Source organism: Uranotaenia lowii, chromosome 1 (genome assembly GCF_029784155.1).
Source record: "Uranotaenia lowii strain MFRU-FL chromosome 1, ASM2978415v1, whole genome shotgun sequence".
Lineage (NCBI taxonomy): Eukaryota > Metazoa > Arthropoda > Insecta > Diptera > Culicidae > Uranotaenia > Uranotaenia lowii.
The window spans coordinates 152,717,323-152,745,061 of NC_073691.1; the positions used below are offsets into that span (position 1 = coordinate 152,717,323).

Below are 27,739 nucleotides of genomic sequence, written 5' to 3' on the forward strand. Positions count from 1 at the left end.
GAGGCGATTTGGGGTCATTTTCGAATTTCTCAAACCCTGGGGTCTAATTAGTTTCGTTTTGGTTCAAAACTCATCCATAATTTTTTTGCAAAATTTTTAAGTAACATGAGTAAATTTGAACTTTTTTGTTTGTATGGGAAATTTGAATATTTTTCTCTGAAAAATCAACATTATTTTTGTTTCTTCTGTGGAACCGAGCCAGCTTATGGTTATGGTGCCAATTTATAAATTTTCTCAAGGAAATTTTCCGCTGAACAACTTTGTCGAAGACCGTATCTTCGTATCTTATTAGGCAAAAAAGTTGTTAGCTGTTTAAGAGAGGTATGTCTAAATCATCCCATATCAGAAGGACAGGAAATCCTACGCTCATATTGTCCAAATCTGACCATGAATACTGGTAGATGAAAAACCGCTAGAGCGCTCTTCATAGTTAAATAAGAGAAGTTCAGGACAAACGAAGACAACTGCGTAAAGACGATAAAAACGAGGTCTTATAGGTAACGTCTTCGCTAACAGCCACAGATCTTAGTTGTGATCTTCCGGAAGATGCAATTGTCGAAGCCAAACGGATGTCAAGTATAAGCAGATAAAAATCGTTCTTAGCTCAGCTTGATTGACTACTCACATCCACCTTGAATCATTGAACCCGAAATGCTTTAAAAAATTTTGAACAGGGAAATTGAATATATTTTTTTAAATTGGTTCCTGAATACAATTTTGGCAACGATTAATACATTTCGAATACAGCTGTGGAATATAATAACAAAAAACGATTTCTTATCTGGACAGCCAAAAAGTAATATTGTTTCTTGGAGTTACCACGTTCAAACAAATAAATTCAAAATACTTCTAGAGCTCTTAAAAAGCTTTATTATCACAAAGTGAAGATTTTAACTCGATTTACCACGCTCTACACTAGGCTCTTAAAGGGTGTCCCACATCAAACTACATCACAGTGAAAACGTTGTAGAAAAGACTACCCTATTGACCTATTTTTTTTTCTTACTTTCAGACAATAAGCTTTAAGCAATTTGGGATCTTTATTTCATTTACGTATTTTTACTTGATTTAGGTTCAATACTATATTTGTACAATCGTATATTAGGCTCAACTCTACCCAAAATATTTTGCGCAAAATCTGGAAGCAGCTACTTCTATCCGCAAACCAAGATTTTTGACATTTCTGCCCCGAAATTTACCTCTTTAAGATTTCTCGCTTCAAAATAGCTCAGGGTCTTTATTCGGGTGCTTTGGGAAAATTTATGTTCATGGATACAAAAGTGACTCTTTTGGCTTTATATCATCTCAGGGCATCTTTAGAATAATAGAAAGAATAAAAATAAAATGCAAATCCAGCCACAGGGAGCCTAAAAAGAAATTTTTTACTGTAAATCGAGTTTTTGCTAAAAACCAACCTTATTATTAGACCATTTTGTATTTATCTTGAATTTTACGATTCCCCCAAACATGATAACAACACAGTTGTTATTAAGACGATTCCAAAATGGTATTTGTGATGTAAATCGGTCCAGTAGTTGTGAAAATGGAGCCAAAACTGTGAACCATTTTTTTTGCGAATTGTGTTTTGATCCAGAAGGTTGCCAAAATCACATTCAAATGCTAGTTAGACGTATTGATCGCGGCAAAATAGAAATTTTGGTATTACTTTATCTTTAACGTAGTAGAATATTATTAAAAATTGAAAAAAAAAACACTGGAGAATAGTTTTGGCCAAAACTTCTTATGGAGTCGTTCAGTAGTTTATTGAACGAAGTATTGAGATCCTGCCTGAAACTACACTAACTGTACTAATCATTCGGACCACTAATCTTCCTCTGTTGATTCTCAAACGGGGTAGTAAACGTTTATAAAAATCGTTCTTAAAGGAGAGAAATTGGATAAACGAATTTTCTGCTGAAACACTGCGTAACCCGCTGTATTCTGCAGAACCGGGAGATTCTTATAAATACAAAATCAGCCAGAAGAGCGGTAATTTGTGATAAGTTGATCACACAAGGATTGGACTTGTCGTAGGGACAAAATGGCTGGTTCCTACGGTCAATAGTTCATGGCTTAGATCTACTTAGTTGAACTCAAGTAGAGATAGTAATCTGTAAATTAGAACCTCTGTACAACCGCTGCTTTCTAATAATCAGCTTCGCCTTCTGCACCAGTCAAACTCTTTCCATGATGGCTGGAAGTGGACGAACTTCATCCAAATGCATCATTCGTTTTATCCGAAGCCCTTAGATGGATGGCTAATGGTGGCTCCAGAGACTCATTTATGGTCACCACTTTTAGTGAAGCTACCTAGTAAAATAATAAGTGTGAAAAATTTGGTGACAATCTGTTAGTCAAGTGAAATCAACTATTCGACCAAAGTTCATATGGTAAATCGTTGAGGAGTCCTAGAGAATCTAATAATGAGCTAAAATTTTAATAAATGAAAATGAAGATGATTGATTTCATAAAGAAGGAATATGAGAGGTTTTATCAAGCGCAATTCGAAAATTTCTATAGGGGAAGTGATAAAAAAGATATTTTTTTTTTGATTGGTTCGTCTAGCTGACTAATAAACAGGCCTGACTAAACTTCTGCAAGGTTAAAAAGGTGCCCACTGGTAAAATGAACAGTATACGGTGGTCAAATCGTGCGCAAAATATCTGAACCGCTACACACAGGAGTATTTCACCCAAAAACATATGTCGGCTATAGACAAAATTAGGATTTGAATTTTACTACGAATTAACACTTTTCTACATCTGCTAATGCTTTGGATCGTTTGTGTTCTTTTGGCAGCCATTGAGAGCTCATCAGATCCGGCGAAAATGCTCAAATAACAACCGACAAATTTCCTTGCTATTTTTGCGGGAAATAAAATTGATGAGAATATTGTCAACGATTAAGATTAGCTTATTATCACACACACACATATTCCTTTTGGATTTTCAACTTGTCCCGCTAAAAACACCCTGGCATCAGTTTTGCCCTGCTTAGCTGTACTTTCCAGTCAATCAATCTTCGGAAATTTGAAATGTTGCGGGGTAAAATATGGTGTACGTTAATAAGTTTCCTCGCGAAAATGCTCTTTCGCTCTTTTCAACATCTGTAAATTTTCTCCTAACTTTTCTATCCATCTTTATCAATTTTTAATTCTGATCTTCTTTCTCCAAGTAAATCCATTTCCACCGATATGCCGAAAAATAAAAATTTACAAAAATATCTTGAATTCTCAAAGCTGGATTGCAGTTAATTGAAATTAACATAGATTTAAATGAAACGAATAATAAAATATCGAGTTATCAGATGGGTGAAAAAGTACGTTCGAAGACCTGCATTTTGAACCTACTCACTTGTCAGATGGATGATTTGTGTTTGAGTTTCTGAGAAAACAAAATAATATTTTTCTGGGCGCTTATAAAGCTTCGCCTTTCGCACTAACTTTTGGTTACCCCTTAAAGGCGTAGTATTGAGCCACGATCAGTCAAATAACAGGTCATTTTGTTGAATCAATATTATCTCTTATTTCAAAGAGCTCGATTCTCTTCGAAAGGGGTAGTTTTAGATGCGTTATATCCAAAGTGATGGATTTAGCACGATGAGAGAGGTTGTGGTAAATGTTTTGTTGATAATTTAAATTGTATTCGTTCAGAATTTTTATTTATTCATGTATTTCAGCAGCAAACTAATCAGACGAAAACCAAAAGGATTCAACATGAACCGCGGTGGACTTACATTGGTGGTAAGTTTAGTGATTCTATATTCTTAATCTAATCTTTTATTTTGTTGCAGGATTCACCTTATATAGTATTAAAGCAAGGAAACGGAGGAAATGAAAAACAAATCAATAAAATAGAAAATTTATCCAATCCCTGAAATAATTGGAACTTGAATAAACAAAATGAAACACAACATTTAGTTTCAACTTATTGTCCAGAAAACATATTTCCCATAAGCAGCTGCTGAAATTAGGGGTAATTTTCATCAGTTACAAGCGTTTGAAATAAGGGGTAATTTTGATCCGCTACAAGCGTTATCCAGCTTAGTACCCCTTAAGAGTACAGCGGCTTTATCCTTTAAAAGGAGTTCTCCCAATCTTATTGAATAACGGATCAAAAGTATTCGTTAAGGGGTAGCCAAAAGTTAGTGTGTTTACTAAAATCGATATCGAAATTATTTCCAAAATCAACCCAAACTCTTGATTTTTTTTCTCCATCCATTGAAAAACAATACCAACATTTGCTCAATTTGTTTATTTTGTTTGTTTATTTGTTTAATTTAATTATTCGAATTAATTAATTCCCTGCTGTTTGTTTTATCATTTTCAATACTGTATATGAGAAGGCAAGTTCCTGTTCATGTACTCGGGAACTTCTGGTTTTTGAGAGCGTTCGTTCAAATTCGAAAGAAAGACTGTAGATTTTTGAAAGAAGAGAGTTTGATGGGAACCGAAATTTAACGACCAATCAGTTTACAGACTTATTTCGTTAGTGACGAATCGCGTTATTTTTCGTGCGAGTAGAAGGTGTTTGTTTGTTTGTTTTGTTGTTTTATTTGGGATTTTAAGCCTCTTAGGTTTATTCATCCCATAAAAAGGTGAAATATTGAAAAATTGAAAACAGATGTAGGATACGTCCTTAAGACTGCCTTCAAGTTAGCCCAGGATGAAAATATTTTAGCTGTTTAGCTGACATTAAGAACTCAATTTTTGCTAGACACGGTATCCAAGAACTTGTTATGTTTACCACAAACTCTTGACAAGCAACGAATCCCACCATAACATACACTTCGAAAGAATGACGTCTCATCGCTCGTCTAGAAATGTGAATAATCTCCGGCGGGCCAGAGTAAGAACCAAATACGGAAAAACGAAACCGGATTACGGACAAAGTTTTGTATCTGTTGGAGAAAAGGGTGGAAAAGAGCCTAACAACCCCAAATTTGCTTCCCTGCCTGAGGATAACACCGATTGTTTTATTGGACTCCTCAAGCTCGTTATAAAACTAAAATTTTATCTAGCAGCCTGTTATAAAACTTTGAATGTTACTTGGGCGATGTCTTATTTTGGTGCAAGCTCTTTCTGAGTTGCGAACGTGAATGTCACCCTAAATATTGTGGTTACGCAAAAAAGAAACTTCCATACTGCGATAAATTATTAAAATGGGGCCTCTTATGCCAACATTGAAAGCTTAAAACGGTAGCACTAATTATAAGCTCCAGGTCATATAAATATAGGTACACAGTGAATTTTTGCCTCGATTTCCAGCAAAAAAAAGTGCTGGAAATGTTCAGCAATCCAAATTTTTTGCTGGAAACCAACAATCGATTTTCGAATTGCTGGATTTTTCAGCAATCGGTTGTGTTCTTGTCATTTTTGCTGAAAAATCAGCAATCGGTTTTCAAATTGCTAGACTTTCCAGCAATTGATCTAGTTTGCTGGAAAATCAGCAATCGAGTTGTCACATTGGAGTTTGTTTGTTTTCGTACGCTGAAGCAAGGTGATACTCTTTTTTACGAATTTTGGTTAGATTAATATAATTATTTTTATTTTCCTCTATGTTCTAGCAACCAGACATAAGTCAAGCGTGAGTTTTTATTTTATTTTCTCAGGTGGCGAATGATCAGCCCTTTGGCACAAAGCTGCCACTCCAGAGCCGGTGTTGAAAAATTAAAAAATCAGTTCTTGGAAATAAATACAAACATAATTTGAAAATGAAAGAAACAAATTCTTTTTCATTGCTCATTATATGCACAGGCAGTAATCAATATTTAATTTAGAATTGAAATATAAATTTGGTACTAAATACAGCCGGTTGTTTAGAAAGAAAGTTCTGGCTTTCAGCAATCTGGATTGCCGATTTTCCAGCTATTTGAATTTCTGGAAACCAGCATTAACGTTTGCTTATTTTCAGCTATTTAAATTGCTGGAAATTTTGCCGGAAAGTCAGCGGGACAAAAACCAGCAAAATTTTTCTGGTTTCCAGCAATACTTAAATCGGTACTTGCACTCGCAATTTGAATCAGTTAACTACAGCAAAAGTTGAACTCAAGTTCTATCAACATCACCAGATCAAAATGGACAACAGAAAATCTAATCAGGAAAAAAACAGAAAGTACTAAAAAAAATTGCATCTTGCCAATTGTATCAAACCATACAATAAAGCCATATCAAATCATCATTCTCGATCTCACCTAGACAACAAAAAAGATTTCTTCGAAAAAACTGCTGTGTAAAATAAGTACGCAAGCTGTCAAAAACTAGTTAACCGCACGGTGTGAAATTTTTTTGTTGAGATCATAACATTTCTCCACAAGTTTCCACGTTCATCGCGGAATGAACCGGGAAATTTCCCCGTTTGTGAATTATTCCCTCCCAAAACAATTCAAACCTGCCGCCGGCACTAAATCTGGCCAATTAAAACTGTTCCCATAATGGAGTTGTACTCACCGATGCCGTTACACCGCCAAGCACCGCCATATTCCGTTTGTGCTTCCCGGCTGCCTTGTATTTGGTGTGGATTTTTCGTCCGACCCAGACCGGGATTCCTAAAATGCGTAAATGGAAAACAATTAGCCATAAACCGATAAGTTATCGAATTTAAGTTAAAAGTAACCTACCGATGATCATGGCAGGCACCGCAATCCCGGCAACCAGGGCGATTCCGAGGGGCGCACCCACCAGGGTCCCCAGCTGCCAGAGGAGCTTCTTCTTCCGGGACCAGGGCTTTTTGCCCCAGAAGGTGCAGCCCGAGGGGCTCAGGTAGTGCAGATCGCTGATTTCCTTCATACACAGCCAGCAAAATTCGGATCCACAGATGGCGCAAACCATATGGTTGCAGGAGCCGTCGTCCATCTTGACGATCAAGACCTGGCAGCGGGGGCACGGTTTGATGTCGTCCTCTGTTCGTAAAAAAAGAAAACAACAAACGTTATTTATACTATCTAAATGAAAATGGTAAGTGACACTTAGTAAAAATTGTTGTTATGTTTCGAGTTTCAGAACTGGAGAGAATTACCTAATAAGCTAGAATTGCTATGAAAAATAGAACTGTGCTTCGGTGCATTTCTAAAACATTTTTTTTGTATATTTTTTACATGACTTTGCTTGTTAATTAGTGAAAAAGGAAAGGCTTTCAAAAAATGAAATGCATGAGGTGCCGAAAAAATATTCCTTTACACATAAGCGAGAATTGAATTATTTTAAAACGCCCTACTTTTTTTATGAATCTTTTAACTCATTTTTAAAAAGGTATAGGACACCCAGATTTTTTTTATTATACAAAGGCATTTAAAGATGGAATATTCGGTGAAAATTATTGAGTCGATTATTAAGACTTTTTTATATACCTAAAAATTGGGTAGCCTGATGAAAATGGCTAATATTTCAATTAAACTACCAGCGACATGAGAAAGTAAATGAATTTGAAATATTTTTCAATAAAATTACTGATAATTCATAGAGGTTTTAACTGTATTTTCGGTTATAACTACAGAAATTATAGATTTCTTTAGGGTAGCACTCAACGTCATCATCATGCTTCAAATTCATTTAGTTCAAAATGGCACTTCATGTGTCCCAAGGTTGACAGAAGAATCACTATGAAGTTAATCTTTCTGTGTGGTACTTTACATTTATTCTATATAAGAACTTCCTTTCCAAACGTGACAGAGATCATAGGGCACGAAAATTTATCTAGTTATGTCGATATTTATTTGGTTTGCTTATTCTATGCAAACCACTTGTTGATTGTTCGAGTACCCAATTAACTAAAACAAGCCAGCTGGATTGTAGGAGTTTTATTTTGAAGTATTGAAATATTTTCCTTCTCATCATTTTTGAAAGTTCTTCTAAAGCTGAAATGAAAGTGATGTTTAGACGAATAAGAAAAACGGTCAAAGGTGTTTTGGCCGAAAATTGTTAGACCGAATGGCCATTAGAACGAATGGACGATGTACCGAATGGATGGTAGGCCGACTAGAGGCTGAAAAGACAGTAAACTGAAAAGATAGCAGCGGCTTTGACGTAGAGGTAAGAGCGTAAGTCTTCTGAACCAAAGGTAATGAGATCGAATAACATAGTACTTCTTCTAAAGATTGGCGGTTTCAACATTTCAAGCATGCTAGCCGCCACTTTTAGAAGTTGGTACGCTTGAGTACATAGATATGGAGGGAACATAAGGTGGCACTTTAAAAAACGAACACAAACACATACAGGATCTCAATGAAACTTGCAGTTTACTCGAAGAGATTCCTTTTTTCTTAAATCTAAGCATACATCATTCGAGGATATGATGGTCAGCATCTTACAAATGCAAAAACCACCAACCCCCAGAAAGTGTACTATAGTATGCCGTGACCGGAATTCGATCTCATACCTGCTGGCTTAGAAGAATTGAAAGCTGCCCTCTATGCCACGGGCTGCGGCAAACTTAGGATCTCATATGTGTGAAGTGTGAACTGAGGGAACTTAAGGTTACAGTTAGGATTTAACAACTGGTCGCAGTGGTCTCTACCAAAAAAGCTGAAAAGGTTTTTGGTAGATTGAATTTTAAATGGAATAGCCCATAGGCGCAAGTAGTTATTTGGCCGAAAGTTATTGGACCGAATGGACGCTAGGACGATTGGACTGTAAGCCGAAAGGATTTTAGGTAAAATGGTCGTTAGACCAAGTACCCATTCGGCCTTAATTTATTTATTTAGATCCTAGGCTTCAGCTTTTGTGCTATTCTAGAGTATAATTAATATTACGAACAACACGAATAATGAATATGAATTAACACTGCCTACTTCTAATTTTATTTTATTCTCTGTCTGGCTATATATAATTTTAAAGTATCAACGTTGGTATTATAAAGTGTCATTATTTGGTACATTGGCTCATTCCTAGCATAATTTTGAATCCGATTAGCTAAATGAGCCCTTCGCTACGCAAACTACTGCGGCCTTCAGAGCCAAAGAGAGGATTATAAGTGACAAAATGATCGACTTTGAGTTAATGATGCTAAGCGATTCTTCATATTTCAAACTTTATTTGGTGATTTTTTCTGATTTTTCGAATTTTATTTACATACTTTTACGTTCGAAAGCAAAATACTAATTTTCGAAAAATATATGGAAAATGGCCTAACACAACAACTTTAAAGCGTGTTCTCGAAATAAACTTTTATGCACTTATACCCCTTTGGCTAAAAGGGCCTCATATTTGAGATGTTAAATACGATGAATAATATCTTCCACTGGTCAGATCTTTTAAAAATAGTGCGTCAATTCTCCGATACACTCGATACTCCGGCATTTTTGCTTGCCATCTAAGATTTCTCAAGGCGTATCTCAGGAACTTCTTTTGAACTCCCCCTATTCTGTTGTTATGAATTTTATAGTATGGACGACAAACAATACTGACGGTCTATTTTGCGGTCCGAACAAATCCGACGTAAATTGCTACAATCGTATAGGGATTACTCAACTCGTGACAAATTCTGCTAACCATTCCAAACATTGAATTAGCCTTTGCTACAACTTTTTCTATGTGCTTCGATAAGTTTTGCTCTGAGTCCAACTCAACTTTTGCACAGCGCCGACAGAGGAGCGTCTATGTTGATCACATCGAAGCCTTTGGACATGTCGGTGTACGACGGTGCATCGACTAGACCTTCCATCTTCCATCCTAAGACAAGCTCCGTTAAATTCGTCACGATTGAGCGCCTTTTAAGGAAGCCATGTTGAACATCTGAAATTTTTGTTTCTATCCACGGGTACATCTGGTAGCTTGGGTATGGCTGAAAGGATTGCTACACCACGATAGTTTTCGACGGAGATCCCGAGAACCGCTCATGTGTAAGGGCATGTGAAATCTTCCAGAATTGCGGAAAAAGTCCTTCCTGAATCGAGGCAGTAAAAAGAAACAGTAAGGGATCTACGAGTGCATTCACACATTTTTTAAGGAGTGAGTTCGGGATTCCATCTGGGCCATATCCTTTGGATTCGTCAAGCGTTTACATTTTACGTCGCACATCTGTCATTGGAATTGTTAGATCAGGAAATGTTTCGGCTGACAGAAGAGATTCCCGTCTTGTTCCTAAAGAATTCAAATTTTTCAGACTAGCACCCGATCGGCATAACGTCCTTTCGGCCTAACGACAGTCGAGCGATGAAGATTGATAGCCCTAGCATCCATTCGGCCTAACGTTCATTCAACCTAGTGACCATTTGGCCTAAAATTCATTCGACCCGCCAACTTTCGGCTTTGCGCCCGTTTAGCCGAACAGTTTTCGGCTGGATAACGTTTGGTCATATACCCATTCGGCCTGATAACTCATTCGGTTCAACGTCCATTGGCCGAATGACCTTCGGTCGATCAGCCTTTCGCCTAAGGACTTTCGGCTAGATATTTTCAACATATAATATGATAACTCATCATAGAATGTTTTAGTAATTAAAAAGTAAAAGCGTATACCATGGGTGCACGTATTCACCTTATTTATTTTCTAGGAGTTTGCTATTGCTTGTATTCCGTTAGATGAATGTTTAAGAAATTTTTCAAATAAAATACCTAATGAAGGTTAAAAGTGTTCATCGTTACCCGATAGGATGATTTCTCAATCATTTGGTGTTGAGATAAACGTCAGCTTTGACGTGGATTTCATATTGTTTTGCTTTTGTCAAGCGATCGTGATGTACAATTCGACATTTGCACCGGATCAAGTGAGTTGCTCACGCCGATAGCATTTAAGCGTTAAACATATTCTTTAACCAGTATCGTAAAACAAGATTTATCCATCCATTAAAAATTACAACAGTTTAGAACGCTTTACCATGCACGAAAGATAAGCGCTGAAAGTTGCTCAGTTAATGTGACAACCGTCAATACTTACTATACCCAGTCGATGGAAAACAATCGCTGGAGCCGAACTAAGTGCCCACATTAGCTGGTTAATTAGTTATCCAATTCTCGCGATCACGATTATCGCAATGACCTGAACAAATGTGAGCTGAGTCGACCGTTATCGCGATAGGCTTAGTTGGTGCACAGTCATAGTGGAATAAATACAAAAAATATATAGCACCACCCTATTTTTGCTTGTTGAAATTGCACGATATTCTAAATTTGTTTCAAATTGTTCAATTGATAATTATTAATTAGAACATAAATTGATTTGTTTCTCAAACTTGCTTTGAATTGCGTCCAAAAAATTAAGGTACCCCAAAAAGGTAAAAATCATCTTTTAAAACAGCTCTTCGCATATTTAAAAACGCAATAAATATTGATTCAAAGTGCATTCACCTGACTGCGGGTGAAGTCTAGTATGGTTTAATTAGGCATCTCTCAATTGTGCTTTCGGTAGCCAGGAGTAGTATATTTGGCTTGTTTGGTTTCGTTCGAATTTCCGGCATCTTTTAGCAGATTTTACACAACTGCGCTCCAAGAGTTTTGATTTACTAAATAGGACATATGTAGCTTAAAACTTTAACTATCTGGACTTAGACGGACAGTTTAGTTTGTAAGATTAATTTACATCTATATATATAAAAATGAATTTCTGTCTGTCTGTCTGTCTGTCTGTCTGTCTGTTCCCTATAGACTCGGAAACCATTGAGCCGATTTGCGTGAAACTTGGCAGGTGGGGGTATTGGAGGCCGGGGAAGGTTTCTATTATGGTTTAAGACCCCTCCCTCTTTCATGAAGGGAGGGAGGGGCCTATCAAACAAAAGACATTTTTTTCCATAACTCGAGAACCAATCAAGTAAATGGTATCAAATTTGGCATGGGGTGGTATTTGGGAACGAGGAATATTTCTAGGATTATTAGGTACCCCTCCTTCTTCTCAGTGAGGTGATAGGAAGGGGGGAGGGGGGCTATCTTATAATTTTTTATATAACTCGAAAACTAATCAAGATATTGGAACCAAATTTGGCATGGGAAGGTATTTGGATACAAAAAATATTTCAATGATTATTTGAGACCCCTCCCTCTTTCCATTAGAAAGGGGGAGGGGGCCTATTTCATATTTTTTTACATAATTCAAAAACTAATAAAGCAAATGGAGACAAATTTGCCATGGGAAGGTACTTGGATACGAAATATATTTCTATGATTTTTTGAGACCCCTCCCTCTTTCCAATAGGGAGATATCAAGGGGGGAGGGGGCCTCTTTTATATTTTGACATAACACAAAAACTAATCAAGCAAATGGAACTAAACTTGGCATGGGCGGGTATTTGGGAACGTGAGATGTTCTAATGATTGTTTGAGACCCCTTCCTTCTTCCAGCGGGGAGAAAGGAAGGAGGGAGGGGAGTTTCATACAATTTTTTCAGCATAACTACATCAAATGGAACCTAATTTGGCATGGAACGAAATTTGTGTACGAGAAATGCTTCTATGAATATTTGGTATCCCTCACTCCTTCAAAGAGGTGGATGAAAAGGGGAGGGGGAAGGGTCTCCCTTACAATTTTGAGTATAACTGGGGAGCTGCTCAAGCAAATGGAACCATATTTGGCGTGTGAGGGTATTTGGATACGAGAAATGTTTCTATGATAAATTGAAGCCCCATTTTTTTTTTTCAGCGGAACGATATAAAGGGGGAAACGAGGGCTTTCATACAAATTTTTTGCATAATCGAGAATTAATCGAGCGAATGAAACCAAATTTGGCATCAAAAAGTACTTGAGTACGAAAAATACTTTTATGAATGTTAAATTCTCACCCCTCCATTCAATGGGGAGAATGGAAGGGGGATGGTACTCTCTTTCAAGTTTATGCATATCTCAAGAATTTACTACGCAAATAAAACTAAATTTGACATGGGATGGTATTTCAATACGATAGATATTGCTATGTGAAACAATTCCTTTCTTGCTGAAGGAGAATAGAACTGGGAACATAGGAAGAGAAGAGGAAAACTTACGTTTAACTTTTATTTTTACAAAATCTGAGAAATGTGCAAAACTTAACATGGAAAATGATTCTGATGTGATTCTTTGATTATTTGACACACCCTCCTCCTTCCAGTGAGTATGTACATAGGTAAAGGGAGATAAGCCTAATGAAATTTTGAACAACAAAGCAACGAAACAAATATGACATAGAAAGGTATTTGGATACGAGATACATTTCCACGATAGTTATAGATCCTTACGATTTACAATGTAGAGAGTAAAAGAAAGGAGGGGGCTCCATATAAATTTTGTTGTAAAGCTCAAAAACTTATCAGCTAATAGAACTTTATTTGATACTAGCTGACCCGGTGTGCTTTGCTACACCTTTCCAAATCAAATGATATTTCCAGAAATTATTAAAAATTTTATTTTTTGTTGGCTCATTATAACATAATTCAAAATTAACCATGAGTGCTGCAGCTGGAGTTTTGAATTGCAATACAAAGATGACTTAAACTAATTTTCTGAATTTTGATCTATAAATTTGTGCTAAAGTTCCGATAATTTAATCTTTTTTTTTAAGCCCTGAAATATGAGGGTCTCAAATCAATCGTACGCAAAAAAATCTAACTTATAAAAAATGGTTGTTTTTGGTTGATATGTTCTAAATTTATGCTAAAAAACTGATAAGAGACCCCTCTGTCCTTCCCATCACCCCCTGTTGAATGGAGGTCGTGGTGTTCAATAATCATACCCATATTTTTCCTAACCAAGAATCCTCTTATATCAAATAAAGTTCTATTAGCTGATAAGTTTTTGAGCTTTACAACAAAATTTATATGGAGCCCCCTCCTTTCTTTTACTCTCTACATTGTAAATCGTAAGGATCTATAACTATCGTGGAAATGTATCTCGTATCCAAATACCTTTCTATGTCATATTTGTTTCGTTGCTTTGTTGTTCAAAATTTCATTAGGCTTATCTCCCTTTACCTATGTAGATACATACTCACTGGAAGGAGGAGGGTGTGTCAAATAATCAAAGAATCACATCAGAATCATTTTCCATGTTAAGTTTTGCACATTTCTCAGATTTTGTAAAAATAAAAGTTAAACGTAAGTTTTCCTCTTCTCTTCCTATGTTCCCAGTTCTATTCTCCTTCAGCAAGAAAGGAATTGTTTCACATAGCAATATCTATCGTATTGAAATACCATCCCATGTCAAATTTAGTTTTATTTGCGTAGTAAATTCTTGAGATATGCATAAACTTGAAAGAGAGTACCATCCCCCTTCCATTCTCCCCATTGAATGGAGGGGTGAGAATTTAACATTCATAAAAGTATTTTTCGTACTCAAGTACTTTTTGATGCCAAATTTGGTTTCATTCGCTCGATTAATTCTCGATTATGCAAAAAATTTGTATGAAAGCCCTCGTTTCCCCCTTTATATCGTTCCGCTGAAAAAAAAAAAAAATGGGGCTTCAATTTATCATAGAAACATTTCTCGTATCCAAATACCCTCACACGCCAAATATGGTTCCATTTGCTTGAGCAGCTCCCCAGTTATACTCAAAATTGTAAGGGAGACCCTTCCCCCTCCCCTTTTCATCCACCTCTTTGAAGGAGTGAGGGATACCAAATATTCATAGAAGCATTTCTCGTACACAAATTTCGTTCCATGCCAAATTAGGTTCCATTTGATGTAGTTATGCTGAAAAAATTGTATGAAACTCCCCTCCCTCCTTCCTTTCTCCCCGCTGGAAGAAGGAAGGGGTCTCAAACAATCATTAGAACATCTCACGTTCCCAAATACCCGCCCATGCCAAGTTTAGTTCCATTTGCTTGATTAGTTTTTGTGTTATGTCAAAATATAAAAGAGGCCCCCTCCCCCCTTGATATCTCCCTATTGGAAAGAGGGAGGGGTCTCAAAAAATCATAGAAATATATTTCGTATCCAAATACCTTCCCATGGCAAATTTGTCTCCATTTGCTTTATTAGTTTTTGAATTATGTAAAAAAATATGAAATAGGCCCCCTCCCCCTTTCTAATGGAAAGAGGGAGGGGTCTCAAATAATCATTGAAATATTTTTTGTATCCAAATACCTTCCCATGCCAAATTTGGTTCCAATATCTTGATTAGTTTTCGAGTTATATAAAAAATTATAAGATAGCCCCCCTCCCCCCTTCCTATCACCTCACTGAGAAGAAGGAGGGGTACCTAATAATCCTAGAAATATTCCTCGTTCCCAAATACCACCCCATGCCAAATTTGATACCATTTACTTGATTGGTTCTCGAGTTATGGAAAAAAATGTCTTTTGTTTGTTAGGCCCCTCCCTCCCTTCATGAAAGAGGGAGGGGTCTTAAACCATAATAGAAACCTTCCCCGGCCTCCAATACCCCCACCTGCCAAGTTTCACGCAAATCGGCTCAATGGTTTCCGAGTCTATAGGGAACAGACAGACAGACAGACAGACAGACAGACAGACAGACAGAAATTCATTTTTATATATATAGACTAGCTGACCCGTTGTGCTTTGCTACACCTTCCGGAAATAAATGTAATTTATAAAAATTTATTCAAATTTAGATTTTAGAGAGCATTTTTTTAAATCAAACCTCATCATACTTCAGAACCAACAACTTTGAATTTAGAGCTGCAGCTGCAGTTCTGAATTGCAATTCAAAGATGGTATATATTATTTACTGCAACTTGATCTACTCTTTTGTCTGATGTACTCTGTACCCAAAAAAACCTTTTTAAATATGGTCCCTTCTTTGAAAAGCTCTTTATCTTAAATTTACATGGGAGCTCTCCCATCTTTTTCAATTTTGTCCCCCACTGCTTGAAGAAGGTAGGCAAATTTAACCGGCTCGATACCCAAACAGCACTTATCATGGTATTGAAAAAGATATTAAATTTGTTATGTTTTAAATACAGTGCAAATTTCTTTTTTTTTTAAATAAATTTACTACGGTAAACATATAAATATTTAAAAAAAATACCAGTTGCATCACTAAATAAATTCTCAGCGTTTTTTTTTTATTTTCTCTTTGAAAGTCAAATATTCAAAAATGTTGGCAAAAACAAATTTCTGAGTTTACATTTGTCTCGTATATTGGGGCAAGTGTCAATGCAAATCTTATTTACAGATGCGTCAGAGTAATGGCTTTAAAATGGATTTAATACGAATTCCTGTTTTTTGTTCTATCATGTTCCACTGATCGATCTGCAGTATTCCTGCAATATAAATTTATGTTGGTTACTCCACTTTTAACGAATGCTGTTCAATATCCGCTGCACTTTCAACATTCGGAATACCCCTTCTGGTCTTTCCAACATATTGAATCATTTTGAAAATGAATTTCTTAAAAGTTCGACGTTTGCCCTTGCCCCACCGTGTAAGTTGACAGAAGGGAATATTGTTTTTAACACTTTAAGGGTAAACTAAAAATTTCTTTTAAAAATTTTGCGTCCAGTTGAATATCAGTTCTAACTAAAGTCTCACTTTTCAAAAACGAAGCGGATCAATAGTCTCTTTCATGCAGCCATGTAACACAAAAACACTTTTCATGTTAAGTACGTACTTGAATTGGTATGTAAGCAAAAAGTACGATGGTTTTTTTTCAGAATTATTTAAAATAAAAAGCTCCCATTTTCATTTCTAAATTCGTTTCAGTTGTGTATTTGGGCCGAAGTAACAATTTCTAGAAGAAAACATAATTTTTAATTTTTTTTTAACAGAAAAAGTTGAACGTTTGAACATGTTCTAATGTTCCTTGAATGAAAAGTCGAATGCTGCCTACATTAACACAAACTAAATATTGAAGCATTTTGGCAAATCTTTCAATTGGTTTTGATTCGATTGATAAAATACCAATCCGTGTCACATCTAGGCGTCATTTATTACCACGTGCTGTGTACAAATCAAATAAGCAAGAAAAAACACATCTAGGTTGCATATCGCCCCCACGTGTTTGAGAAACAGGCGCCTTATTGTTAAATTTTCCAACAATCAATGAACAGTGTGCTTTGGTTACTATCCTCTTGCGACGACGTTTGTTCGCCCATGGAGACGAAAAACAAACCCCTCAAAGAAAATATGCTTGGTTGAGAAATACGCGCCAAAATATTCCTACTGATCAGTATGCTATGCCTGGGTTACTTTCCTTTGGCTCGCGACGCCTCGACCATAGAGACGAAAAACAAACCGCCCAAAGGAAAAAAAAATCTCAAGAAAATGGATGTCATGACTTTAATTTGTTTCGAAAAACTACAAATTTTGTATGGAAGCCCCCCTTCTCTTAAGTCGGATGGAGTTTTGACTACTACAGAAACCATCCCCGGCCTCAAAAACCCTCAGATGCCAATTTTGACGATGATCGGTTCAGTAGTTTCCGAGTCTATAGGGAACAGACAGACAGACAAACATTCATTTTTATATATATAGACTAGCAGACCCGGTAAACTTCGTCTTACCATGTTCAACTTGGCGGCCATTTTCAATTTTTCCTAGTTTTCTTTACATTTCCCTTCTTTTCCTTTACTCGAATCGACCCGCTCAGTTCTATCAAAATTAAACCAAAGAATTTAAACTCAACGGGTCTTTTAAAATCCAATTTTTGTAACTTGTTCAATAAATAACTGCATGTTGATAATATGTATGTTTCATTTGCTGTATTATTTCGTTTTGTTATATTGTTTTTAATATCGGGACAATTTTTGGAGTATTTGCCGAATATTTTGCCTAACGCAGCGCTTTCAGCTCCCGATTAGCTTTGGATGATGTATTTTTTTAGAGCCGAAGAAATAAAAAACATAAGAAAAGATTTTTTACTAACCATTTTCAAACAGCTTTTTATTCACCATCCTCATCCTTCGAAGCAGTTTGAATTAAAATCCATATTTTCACCAAAAGCATTTCCAAAAAGATTCGCCTGATACTTAAGTCATAGACTTTACACATTTCAACTTAAAATGTTCAAAAACAGCACTTGTCATGGCATTAAATCTGATAAATCTGACGATTTTGTGTATTGCAAATTCCTTTTTTTTATTCAACCAAAAAAATGCTAATTAATTCCTTTGAACTTTAACTCAATGAATCAAAGAAACGATTGGTTTTGAAAATAGGAAAACATATGTTTAGATATATTCACCCATTATTTTAAAGATTTTAATTGAAGCAGTTCTGATTTCAAAATTTCCTAAACATTGTTGGTGGTGATCTGCGATTTCATTTAGGATTATGTTATATTTTTTAGATTTAATAACATTTAATTGAAAAGCAGATTTTTTTAAAATTTAATAGATCGAAAAGAAATAATCTGCTCAGGCTTCGATGGTTTCATGAGTTCATTTTGTATCCTGGAAATGATCATATAAACAAAACCTTAATAAAAATTACGTGTCTTTTTTACTGTAAATCTTAATTTTCTAAAATGAAACACCGGTCAAATCCTAACGAATATCACCACAGTTCAACTTTTATATTCTCTGAAAAAATCCTAAGTTTAAATAGAATAAATTAATGCTTGGTACTTCAATTTCACTGAATGCTGTTCAACCAAAAGACCTTGATTTACAAAGACCTTTATAATTATTTTTAATATCCGCTTCAGATTCAGCACTTGGTATATCCTTTCTGGCCATTTTGGAGATGAAATTTTTAAATTGTAGATGTTTCATAGCTAAATAGCGCGTTTTCACTTATTCCACCTAAGAAATTACAGGAATAAATATTATTTTTAACACTTTCAGGTCATATTAAAAGTTCATCATAAAAACGAAAAAAAACTTTTCAACAAAAAAAGTGAATCAAAAGTCTTTTCTATATGATCAAAATATGTAAAACAAAAATACACTTTTCGTGTTAAGTACTTGAATTGTGTGTAAACAAACAGTAAACGTGTTAACAGTTTTTTGGTGAATGATTTTAAAAAAAGAGTTAAGTTTATTTAATCAATTTTTTTTTGGGCCAAACAATTTTTAGATTAAGGAATAATGTATACATTTTTTGTAAAATTGGATAGTTTGCACTTGTTCTAGTCTACTTTCTTAATTGAAAATATTTCCGGAAAATTCCTGTCATCACTTTTTGTTATTAAAAAGTAGATTATTTTATTGATAACTTCAATTTACGTTTGCGAAAAAATCAAATAGTTCATTCGGCCTTTTAAAACTTCAATCCTATCTAATCTACTTCAAAGAACAGACTCTTGTTGAGAGATCGAATGACCAAGTTGGTTAAAATCCTGTTTGAATAAACAAAATAGAATAGAATAGACTCTTGTTCAGTTAGCGTTGTCTAGCGTTATAGGCGTATTGAATTATACGAAATTGAATGTAAAGCTTCCCAATTTCTTATTTTCAAAAGTCCGCAAAGTGTCAAACATAATTTCATATTTATCTTTACCAAATTCATATTTTTTGGACAACAATTTACTACTTAATTAACACGAATTAAAAATGGTTTTAATATTTGAAATCGTTTATATGGTTTTGATTCGATCGATAAAATATCAAACCGTGTCACATAGGCGTCATTTATTACCATGTGCTGTGTACAAATAAGCAACAAAAAACACATCTAGGTTGCATATCGCCCCCACGTGCATAAGAAATATAGTTATGTACTTGGTTGAGAAATAGGCGCCTAATTTTTAATTTTTCCAGCGATCAATGAACAGTATGCTTTGGTTACTATTATCTTGCAACGACGTTTGCTAGCGACGCCTCGCCCATGGAGATGAAAAACAAACCCCTCGAAGAAATGAAAATCTCTAAAAATGGATGCCTGACTTTTCAATTTCAGATTTTGGCAAAACAAATATTATATGTTTTATTCGATCAGCAAAATGTCAACCCGAGTCACATCTAGGCGTCTTTCATAACCATGTGCTGTAGAAATGAGCTAGGAATCAAGAACAAAACAAATTACATCAAGGCTTCATATCGCCACCACTTGCATTGAAAATATGCTTTGTTGAGAAATACGCGCCAAAATATTCTCACTGATCAGTATGCTATGCCATGGTTACTATCTTCTAACGACGTCTGCTCGCGACGCCTCGACCTTGGAGACGAAAAACAAACCGCCCAAAGGAAAAAATTTCTCGAAAATACGGAAGCCATGACTTTTATTTCATTCAAAAAACTACAAATTTAATTATTAAGGAAAACTGATGCGACTTTCTGTTGTTTTTATTCGATATAAACCGATTCGCATGGCTACAGAATATTATAAAAATAATTTCAGTCGAATCGTTTGGGTCATTTCGGAGGAGTAGTACTACAAACACCGTTACACGAGAATTTTATATAATAGATAAGAGGATTCTTGGTTAGGAAAAATATGGGTATGATTATTGAACACCACGACCTCCATTCAACAGGGGGTGATGGGAAGGACAGAGGGGTCTCTTATCAGTTTTTTAGCATAAATTTAGAACATATCAACCAAAAACAACCATTTTTTATAAGTTAGATTTTTTTGCGTACGATTGATTTGAGACCCTCATATTTCAGGGCTTAAAAAAAAAAGATTAAATTATCGGAACTTTAGCACAAATTTATAGATCAAAATTCTAAAAATTAGTTTAAGTCATCTTTGTATTGCAATTCAAAACTCCAGCTGCAGCACTCATGGTTAATTTTGAATTATGTTATAATGAGCCAACAAAAAATAAAATTTTTAATAATTTCTGGAAATATCATTTGATTTGGAAAGGTGTAGCAAAGCACACCGGGTCAGCTAGTTGAAAAATAAAAGTAAATTGAAACGATCAATTTGAATTCCTGAGACACGTGCAATCCTCTAAGGTTAGTTATTCTGATTTTTTTATTTTTTTTTCTTTGTTTTGGTAAAAATTGTTTAAATTTGGAAATTTGGATAACCAATTCATAAAAACAAATCTTCAAAAAGGGTTACCTGATAAAAATTTCAGGTGGAGGTACGATTTTTGCATGGAATATTTTTAGGAATCAAAATCTACCGTTGATTTTTTCAAGAAACTCATTCAACATACAAAACTTTCACTAACAATTTACGAAAGTGTACTTGGGAAGTTTTGAATTTATAGATCAATATTCCCTTTTTCTGAAAATCTAGATCTTGTAGAACGAAAACTGATTGCATTTTTGGATTCAGCACCCCCAAATAAACCGCCGCCTATGGCGTAGAGGATAGCCTTCAAGTCTTCTAAGCCAGCGGGCATGAGATCGAATCCCGGTCACGGCATACATAGTACACTTTCTGTGGGTTGGTGGTTTTAGCATTTGTAAGATGCTAGCCATCATATCCTCGAAAGATGTACGCTTCGAGTTAAGAAAAAGAAATCTCTTCAAGGAAACATGAAGTTTCATTGAGATCCTGTATTTGTTTGTGTTCGTTTTAAAGACATAAGTAAAAAAAAGCACCTAAATTCAATAATTCAATGTCTTTGAAACGTTACATCCCAGAACTACCATAGGAAAAGGGAGCCCTAAGTACGCATGCCAAAATTCTATTTGGTGATTAACATGTCCAGGTAAAGACTTAACAATTTAAAAAAAATCCACATATAAAAAAATCAGACATGTTAACATCCTGTATATCATCCTGTATATCATCCTGTATATCATCCTGTATATATTATCCTATACTAATGCTGTTTGTGTGTGTACATATATATTTTTGGACAATCGCCAGTTTGTACATCTTTCAAGGATATGATGGCTAGCATCTTACAAATGCTAAAACCACCAACCCACAGAAAGTGTACTACCGAGATTCGATCTTATGCCGGCTGGCTTAGAAGACTTGAAGCTTATCCTCTAAGTCACGGGCTGCGGCGGCACTGTTGGTATATAAATATTTTTCGGACAATCACAAACTTAAAAAAATATATTTTTATATTAAGTTACCTGTCTATGGTAAAATGCCACAAAATGCAAATCAAAATAAGACCTCATAAATCTCGTTTCCATATGCTGGTACACAATTATTTAGCGTTCCGCGTTCGTTAATATAAAAATTTCATCCATCCAAACATTTATTTTTAGCCATCTCAAGAAAACTTGTTTTGACGCGTTTTTCACGATACAAATATCGAACGACGGCCGTAAAGAAAGCACGCCGCAAAACAAGTTTTTTTTTCTGAAGATGGCTGAAATTAAGTAAGCCGAAACACAAAAAAAAACAGCAGAAAAATATCAATTAAAGAAGACCACTAGAAAGTGCGGTGATTAAAACCAACTAAAAAAATAAATTTCAGCAAGTAGATTTTATGGTCCTTTTTACCATTGAATGTATGCAGCACAATGTAACAGTTTTATTGACTTAAAATTGCTTAATCAAGTGGGAACGAAACCAAAAATTACTCCAATTGGTGTTTTTATGCGCTATGGCCTTTAAGGCATCACACATTTATAATTACAAATTTTCCAACGATTTGATTAGATTTTTGATCGAAAACCAAATTTTCTGCAAGTTACCCCTTTTTCCGAGTAGGGTGAAAATCGAATGTTTTTAGAAAATTAAAAATTGCTGAAGAAACCAATAATTGTTTCTGATTACGTCTATTTGATGTCCCGTCAACCGTATACGGCTTGCGAAAGGCCAGTTCATGCCAGACATTCCTGGTTTAAATAGAGTAAAATTAGAAGCATTTTGATCTAATTTGATTTGTGTTAAAGATTAACAGTTTGTTAAAATTCCAATATATGGAGTTTATTGGAAAATTTTCTGCCTACAACTTTTTTTAAGACGGCAAAGCGGTAAGAGTAGTGACAAAATATTTAGGATAACGCTTCAAAACTAGCATTTTTTTCACTCACAATCCGTTGAATTTTCAGGAATATTGCTATTTAAAAAGACAGTTGTTGATTTTATAGCATTGAAATGTTCTGATGAAATGCCGTGATTTCGCAAAAAATAAACGTAAATTAGATGGAGCCGTCTTTTTTACTTCACATTTTGATTAAGAACAAATATGAACATTAGACCACTGCAAGCTTTGTATGGAAATTTCATATTCTTTAATTTTTCACCGCCCACAACTTTTGTCGATGGTTGTTGCTGCCAGAAATAGCAAAATAAAAATGGGAAGTGATCCATCCAGTCCTGAATTAGCGCAATGAGTTTCAACTTATAAAAAAATCGTAAAAAATGTTTTCAATGAATTCAGATTTTTATTTTGAAATGTTTATAATTTTTTTTAACGAAATGCTTAACTGCTTGTCATGTAAGCGAAAAATGAAGCTTAAGTATAGTCAAAACCAAAAATCAAAGACCAACTTCATTTCAAGCTTATTTGAATTTTCCGGATGATTTAATGTGCAAAAATTTCTTCGGCAAAGTTGTAGCCTTAGAATTTTCCTGTTAAGCTCCATTAATTGGAATTTCATTTACATTTCGTGCGAACAGAATATTCAAGGAAAACCAAAAAAGTGACATTCTCTGAGCAAATTTTCGCGTTTTTTCCAAACAAAATTTCAAATTTCATTCTGCAAAAATTCTTTCGTTCGTTTTGACCAAAAAGGAAACTTATGAGACAACATACAGGGTTTTTGAAATTCAAGTGTAAATTGACACACCCAACTGTTCACCAAACTCTTGAGCGATTAATTCGGTAACGGCCAAGATTTGGAACAGGGGGCCAGATTGAGGGGCATCTCAGTTAATTATTTGGAAGTCTTTATCTCAAATAAACCACCAAGAGTCTCCTTTATTTTATTGCAAATGTTCAGAGATGCCGAGTTTTTTTTTTCTTGAAATCGTTCTGGAAAAGACACCTTTAAATCAAGGTTGCCGAAAAAAAATTCTGTGTTTTACAATAAAAAAATCTCGAATTCTGTGATTTGAACCAAAAATTCTATGATGGTTTTCTGTGACGCTATTTTTATGAAGTTTATTGTGAAACATTAAAAACAAAATTTTACAGTTTCAAAGGAAACAAATCAAATTACATTACCCTGTTTTCATATTTTCGTAAATTGGAGTGAGAAATAAAAAGTTGAAAGGGGCAAAGAAATTTGAAAATCGGTACAAAATTTAGAAAATCTGTGAATTCTGTGATAATTTAAAAAAATCTGTGATCTGTGGTGAAATTCAAATTTAGCCAAAAATAGCATCAATGATCAAACTAAAAAATTATAAATTTTACTGAAAAAATAACTCAAAATTTTCAACACAAATCAAAACGAATGTTTCAAATCAATGGTATTTCTGGTAAGTCATTGATAAATTATTCAAAATGATGTTCCTTATTCTGAACTAGAAGTTGCTTGAAAATAAATTCTAAATAAGCAGTCTAGTTTTCAAATTTTACGTCTAATTTTAAGTCTAGTTAATTACGATTTGAAACTCTTTATTAGGAAAAAAAAACCATTTTGAACTTAGAAAAATTTATTCAATAAATGATAATTGATTTTTTTTTTATAAAATATTTTAATTCATTTCAAGTCTGTCTGTGATCAAAGTCAAAGATAGAACCCTTTTGTGTATTAAAATTCTTCCAGTTATTAAAATAAAAGGCTAAAAAAGTTCTGAAGCTCAAAACAATAATTCTATGTACTTAGAATACAACATGTTCAATTTTACTGACAAATTACATATTGGGAAACGATCAATAAGAACCGGGTAAAATAAAAATAATGAATTCCAAATTTTGTTGTAAATACTGAAAGCACAAATGGTAATACAAATAAAAAGCTACTTCGAATCATCATTCGATTTTTTTTTTTAAATAAATTAAAAATCATGATCGATTAAAAAACATTATTTAATATTAAAGAAACGTTTTTAAATTTTCAATCGAAGGATCTAAAGCTTAAAGTTTCAAGCTCTGAATATTTTGCCGCTTTCAATTGGAATATTGGGCCTGGAGACGGTGAAACTATGTTTTTCTTATGAAAAACTTGATTTCAATGAATTTTAAAAAGATTATGTTTTCTGAACACAAACACAAACAAACTTATTAAAAAAAAATTCATAAAATTTGAATAGTTTGACTTTAAAATTTGATGAATTTTTATTTGAAAATTAAATTAAAATATGAAGATGAAAAAATTAAGTTTTTTTTTTGACATTTTAAAGTATTTTAAATAAATTCGTCTAAACATTTTAGAAAATAACTTTAATAGAATTTAATCAATAACTCAAAGAAAAAGCATTTTAGTACCTACCTTTGATTGCTAATTTATTTGGTAGACTTAAGCGTCCTGAACTCGAATCTTTTATCAAATTTTATATATTCATCATCTTATAGAAACCACATCACCAAAACGATGTGGTTTCTATATGATTTAAAATGTTTCAGTTTTATGTGAAATCAATCATTTTAACTGATGAAATAACAAATCTACGTTAAAGGCAAAATCTGATTCTGAATTTATTTATTATATCTATTTAATTCAATTAGGGAATAATATTTTAAAAATGATGATGCTTTCAATTTGGTTTAAGTTTTCAGTTTTAAATTTGGAAAGATATCACTATTTCTGACATTACTGAATTATGATTGAAAAAATTTGAATTCATTTTACAACATTTTTTTTCAAAACTGCAAAACAATTAGATTTTTGTATAAAAATTTCTAAAATTCAATTCGGTTAAAATTTCATTGAAAATGGGGAAAAGTAATCAAATTGAAAACCTCTTTAAATTTTTCGCAGAACTCAATATTCTTGAGGAAAGATGAAAATGGATTTAAAACCATTATTTTAAAATATTATGTTTTTGTTTCGAAAAAAAATGCATAAATTTCTTGAACGTTTTTAAAATATTTTTAGAAGAATACTTCATATCAGCACGATTTTTTGTAAATCTAAATTTTCTCTGATAAAATAGAGGAGGATACCAGGTTTTAGATTAGTTTGAACACGTGAACGCCATATATGTAATGACGTAAGATGAAATGTTTCAAGCCTAGGGTAATTTATGACTAATTTCCGCCGGAGGCGAGCAACATTTCTGACTTTCTTGTTAACACTTATTTAAAGTTGAAAATTTCACTTGGAAAAAATCTCCTTTGGGGGGGAGGGGGGTTAAACCCCTAACCCCCCTCCCCCCCCCCTCCGTTCGCACGGCCTTGAGTGTTATGCTCGAATTATCCGTTAATTTATTTTAAACAAATTGTAGAAGAGAATTCCTAGAACTAGAACTAGAAAGCTAGCACATAAAATACAGAAACGTAAGAGGAAAAAAAACAACAACAACGTCTTACTATGGTTTGAATCATGACTAATACTACCGGACGGTGCCCTGGTGGGACTCTGGCGGGACGCTCGGGCCGCGTCGCACGTCTGATCCGGATGCCATTCGGCTTTGCAGTGGTAGCAGAACTGGACGTCGCAGCCGGGCCTCTCGCACCGGATCCGGGGGCAGGAAGCACATCCGCTGGCAATGACCGCGTAGCTGCAGTCGGGCCCGGGACACCAGCGGCTATCCGGATCGGCTAGGAGCACTCGGCGCACCATAAAGTCTTCGTATTTGGTTATGGCAGCAGGGAACGCTTTCAGGAGCGTTTGGATGTCAGTCGGGTGCATCGAGTGGGTACACTGGGGACAGGCAATGTCGGTCCGGCTTTCGGAGATTTCGATCATCAGGTAGTTCTCGTAGCAGCTGCGACAGGCGTAACATTTGCAGTTCAGCAACCGGTAGAACTCGTCCCCGGTCGGAAGCGTATCGTAACACAGAGGGCATTCGTCCGGCGAAGCGGACGACGAGGAAGGGGCTTTTGACGCTAAAGCTGCCCCAGAGCCACTTCCGGTTCCGGCCACAGAAGTGCCCTTGCTCTGCAGACTGTGCGATGACTTATGGCTATTTGGCGTGAGTTTGGAGGTTGAGTTGCCTCGGTCGCAGTTTCCCGGTGAGCTGGACGAATGTTGCGAAGTGGAATCGAAGTTGTGCTGTCGGAAAGAAAAAAAGAGAGTGACAAAAATTGAAAATTAGTAACTGTTCAAAGGTCACTTGAAAGCGGTCTAGAAATCATCACACATTCGAGCGAGATATGTCTATATGGTGCAGTAGCAACGGACAAGCACAGCATGGAGTTCGGCCAACCGTTTAGTTTATTACAAGCTTGTAATGAGCGTAAAATTGCTGTTGAAGCATGGCCGACGTGGTAAATATACTCGAAAACGTAATTGGCCTATGTTTGAAGAAACTATCTTTGAGGCTACCGACATTTCAAGCAAATGTTGAAAATTAAGAAAATAACTGAAAACGCTTTCAAAAAATAATATTTTACATTTTTAAACCACTTTGCTGAATCAGCGTCTCAAGTTGAGTGGTCAAAATTCTGATGCAGTACTTAAATCTACAGACGCAGCTTAAACAAGTATTTCTCATTTTAGGATTTTTTTTCTTATTTCTTAAGCTACAGCATGTTTACGCCCACACGTATGTTCATAATTACCTCCTTGTATATGATATATTACTTGTTATTGTTATTGCTATACTATTGCTATTGACTGCATTCCTACATTGAGACCACATCTAAACACTTCATTGTAGTGAGATTTGTGGCCTTTTAAAATTCACTGTTGAGGCTTTTTTTCATAGAATCAGTTTCATAGAAAAAGTTGTTCTACCATCTTCATGACATTCGCGATTTTGTATCAACGATGCAATTGGCGGACAGTTATTGAAAAACTTATCCGGTACAACTGTGTTCGATGTTCGGCTCAGGAGGCTCAGACTGTATCACAAGTCCATAAAGTAATGTAGTTTTCAGGTTTGTTTTTCAATATTTGAATTTGTAATTTTGACAATCAATAACAAAATTTAATCATTAACCAATGCTTAGAAAACACGTGTTCATAATTACCCACCCCGTATCATAAAAAACATTTTACATCCATTGACGAGGGAGTCA

The 27,739-nt window shown here is 34.9% G+C and overlaps 1 protein-coding gene across 1 annotated transcript in view; it reads right to left on the reverse strand.

The window, feature by feature from the left end:
• Positions 1-6,415: 6,415 nt before the first annotated feature.
• The window catches only part of LOC129738039 (E3 ubiquitin-protein ligase RNF19B-like), a 133,181-nt gene continuing 111,857 nt past the window's right edge, over positions 6,416-27,739 (reverse strand). The window contains exons 3-5 of the mRNA XM_055729213.1: positions 26,087-26,771; positions 6,619-6,900; positions 6,416-6,546 (exon numbers count right to left, since the gene is read on the reverse strand). Coding sequence (XP_055585188.1) covers positions 6,416-6,546; positions 6,619-6,900; positions 26,087-26,771 — 1,098 coding nt within the window. The remainder of the gene's footprint in view (positions 6,547-6,618; positions 6,901-26,086; positions 26,772-27,739) is intronic.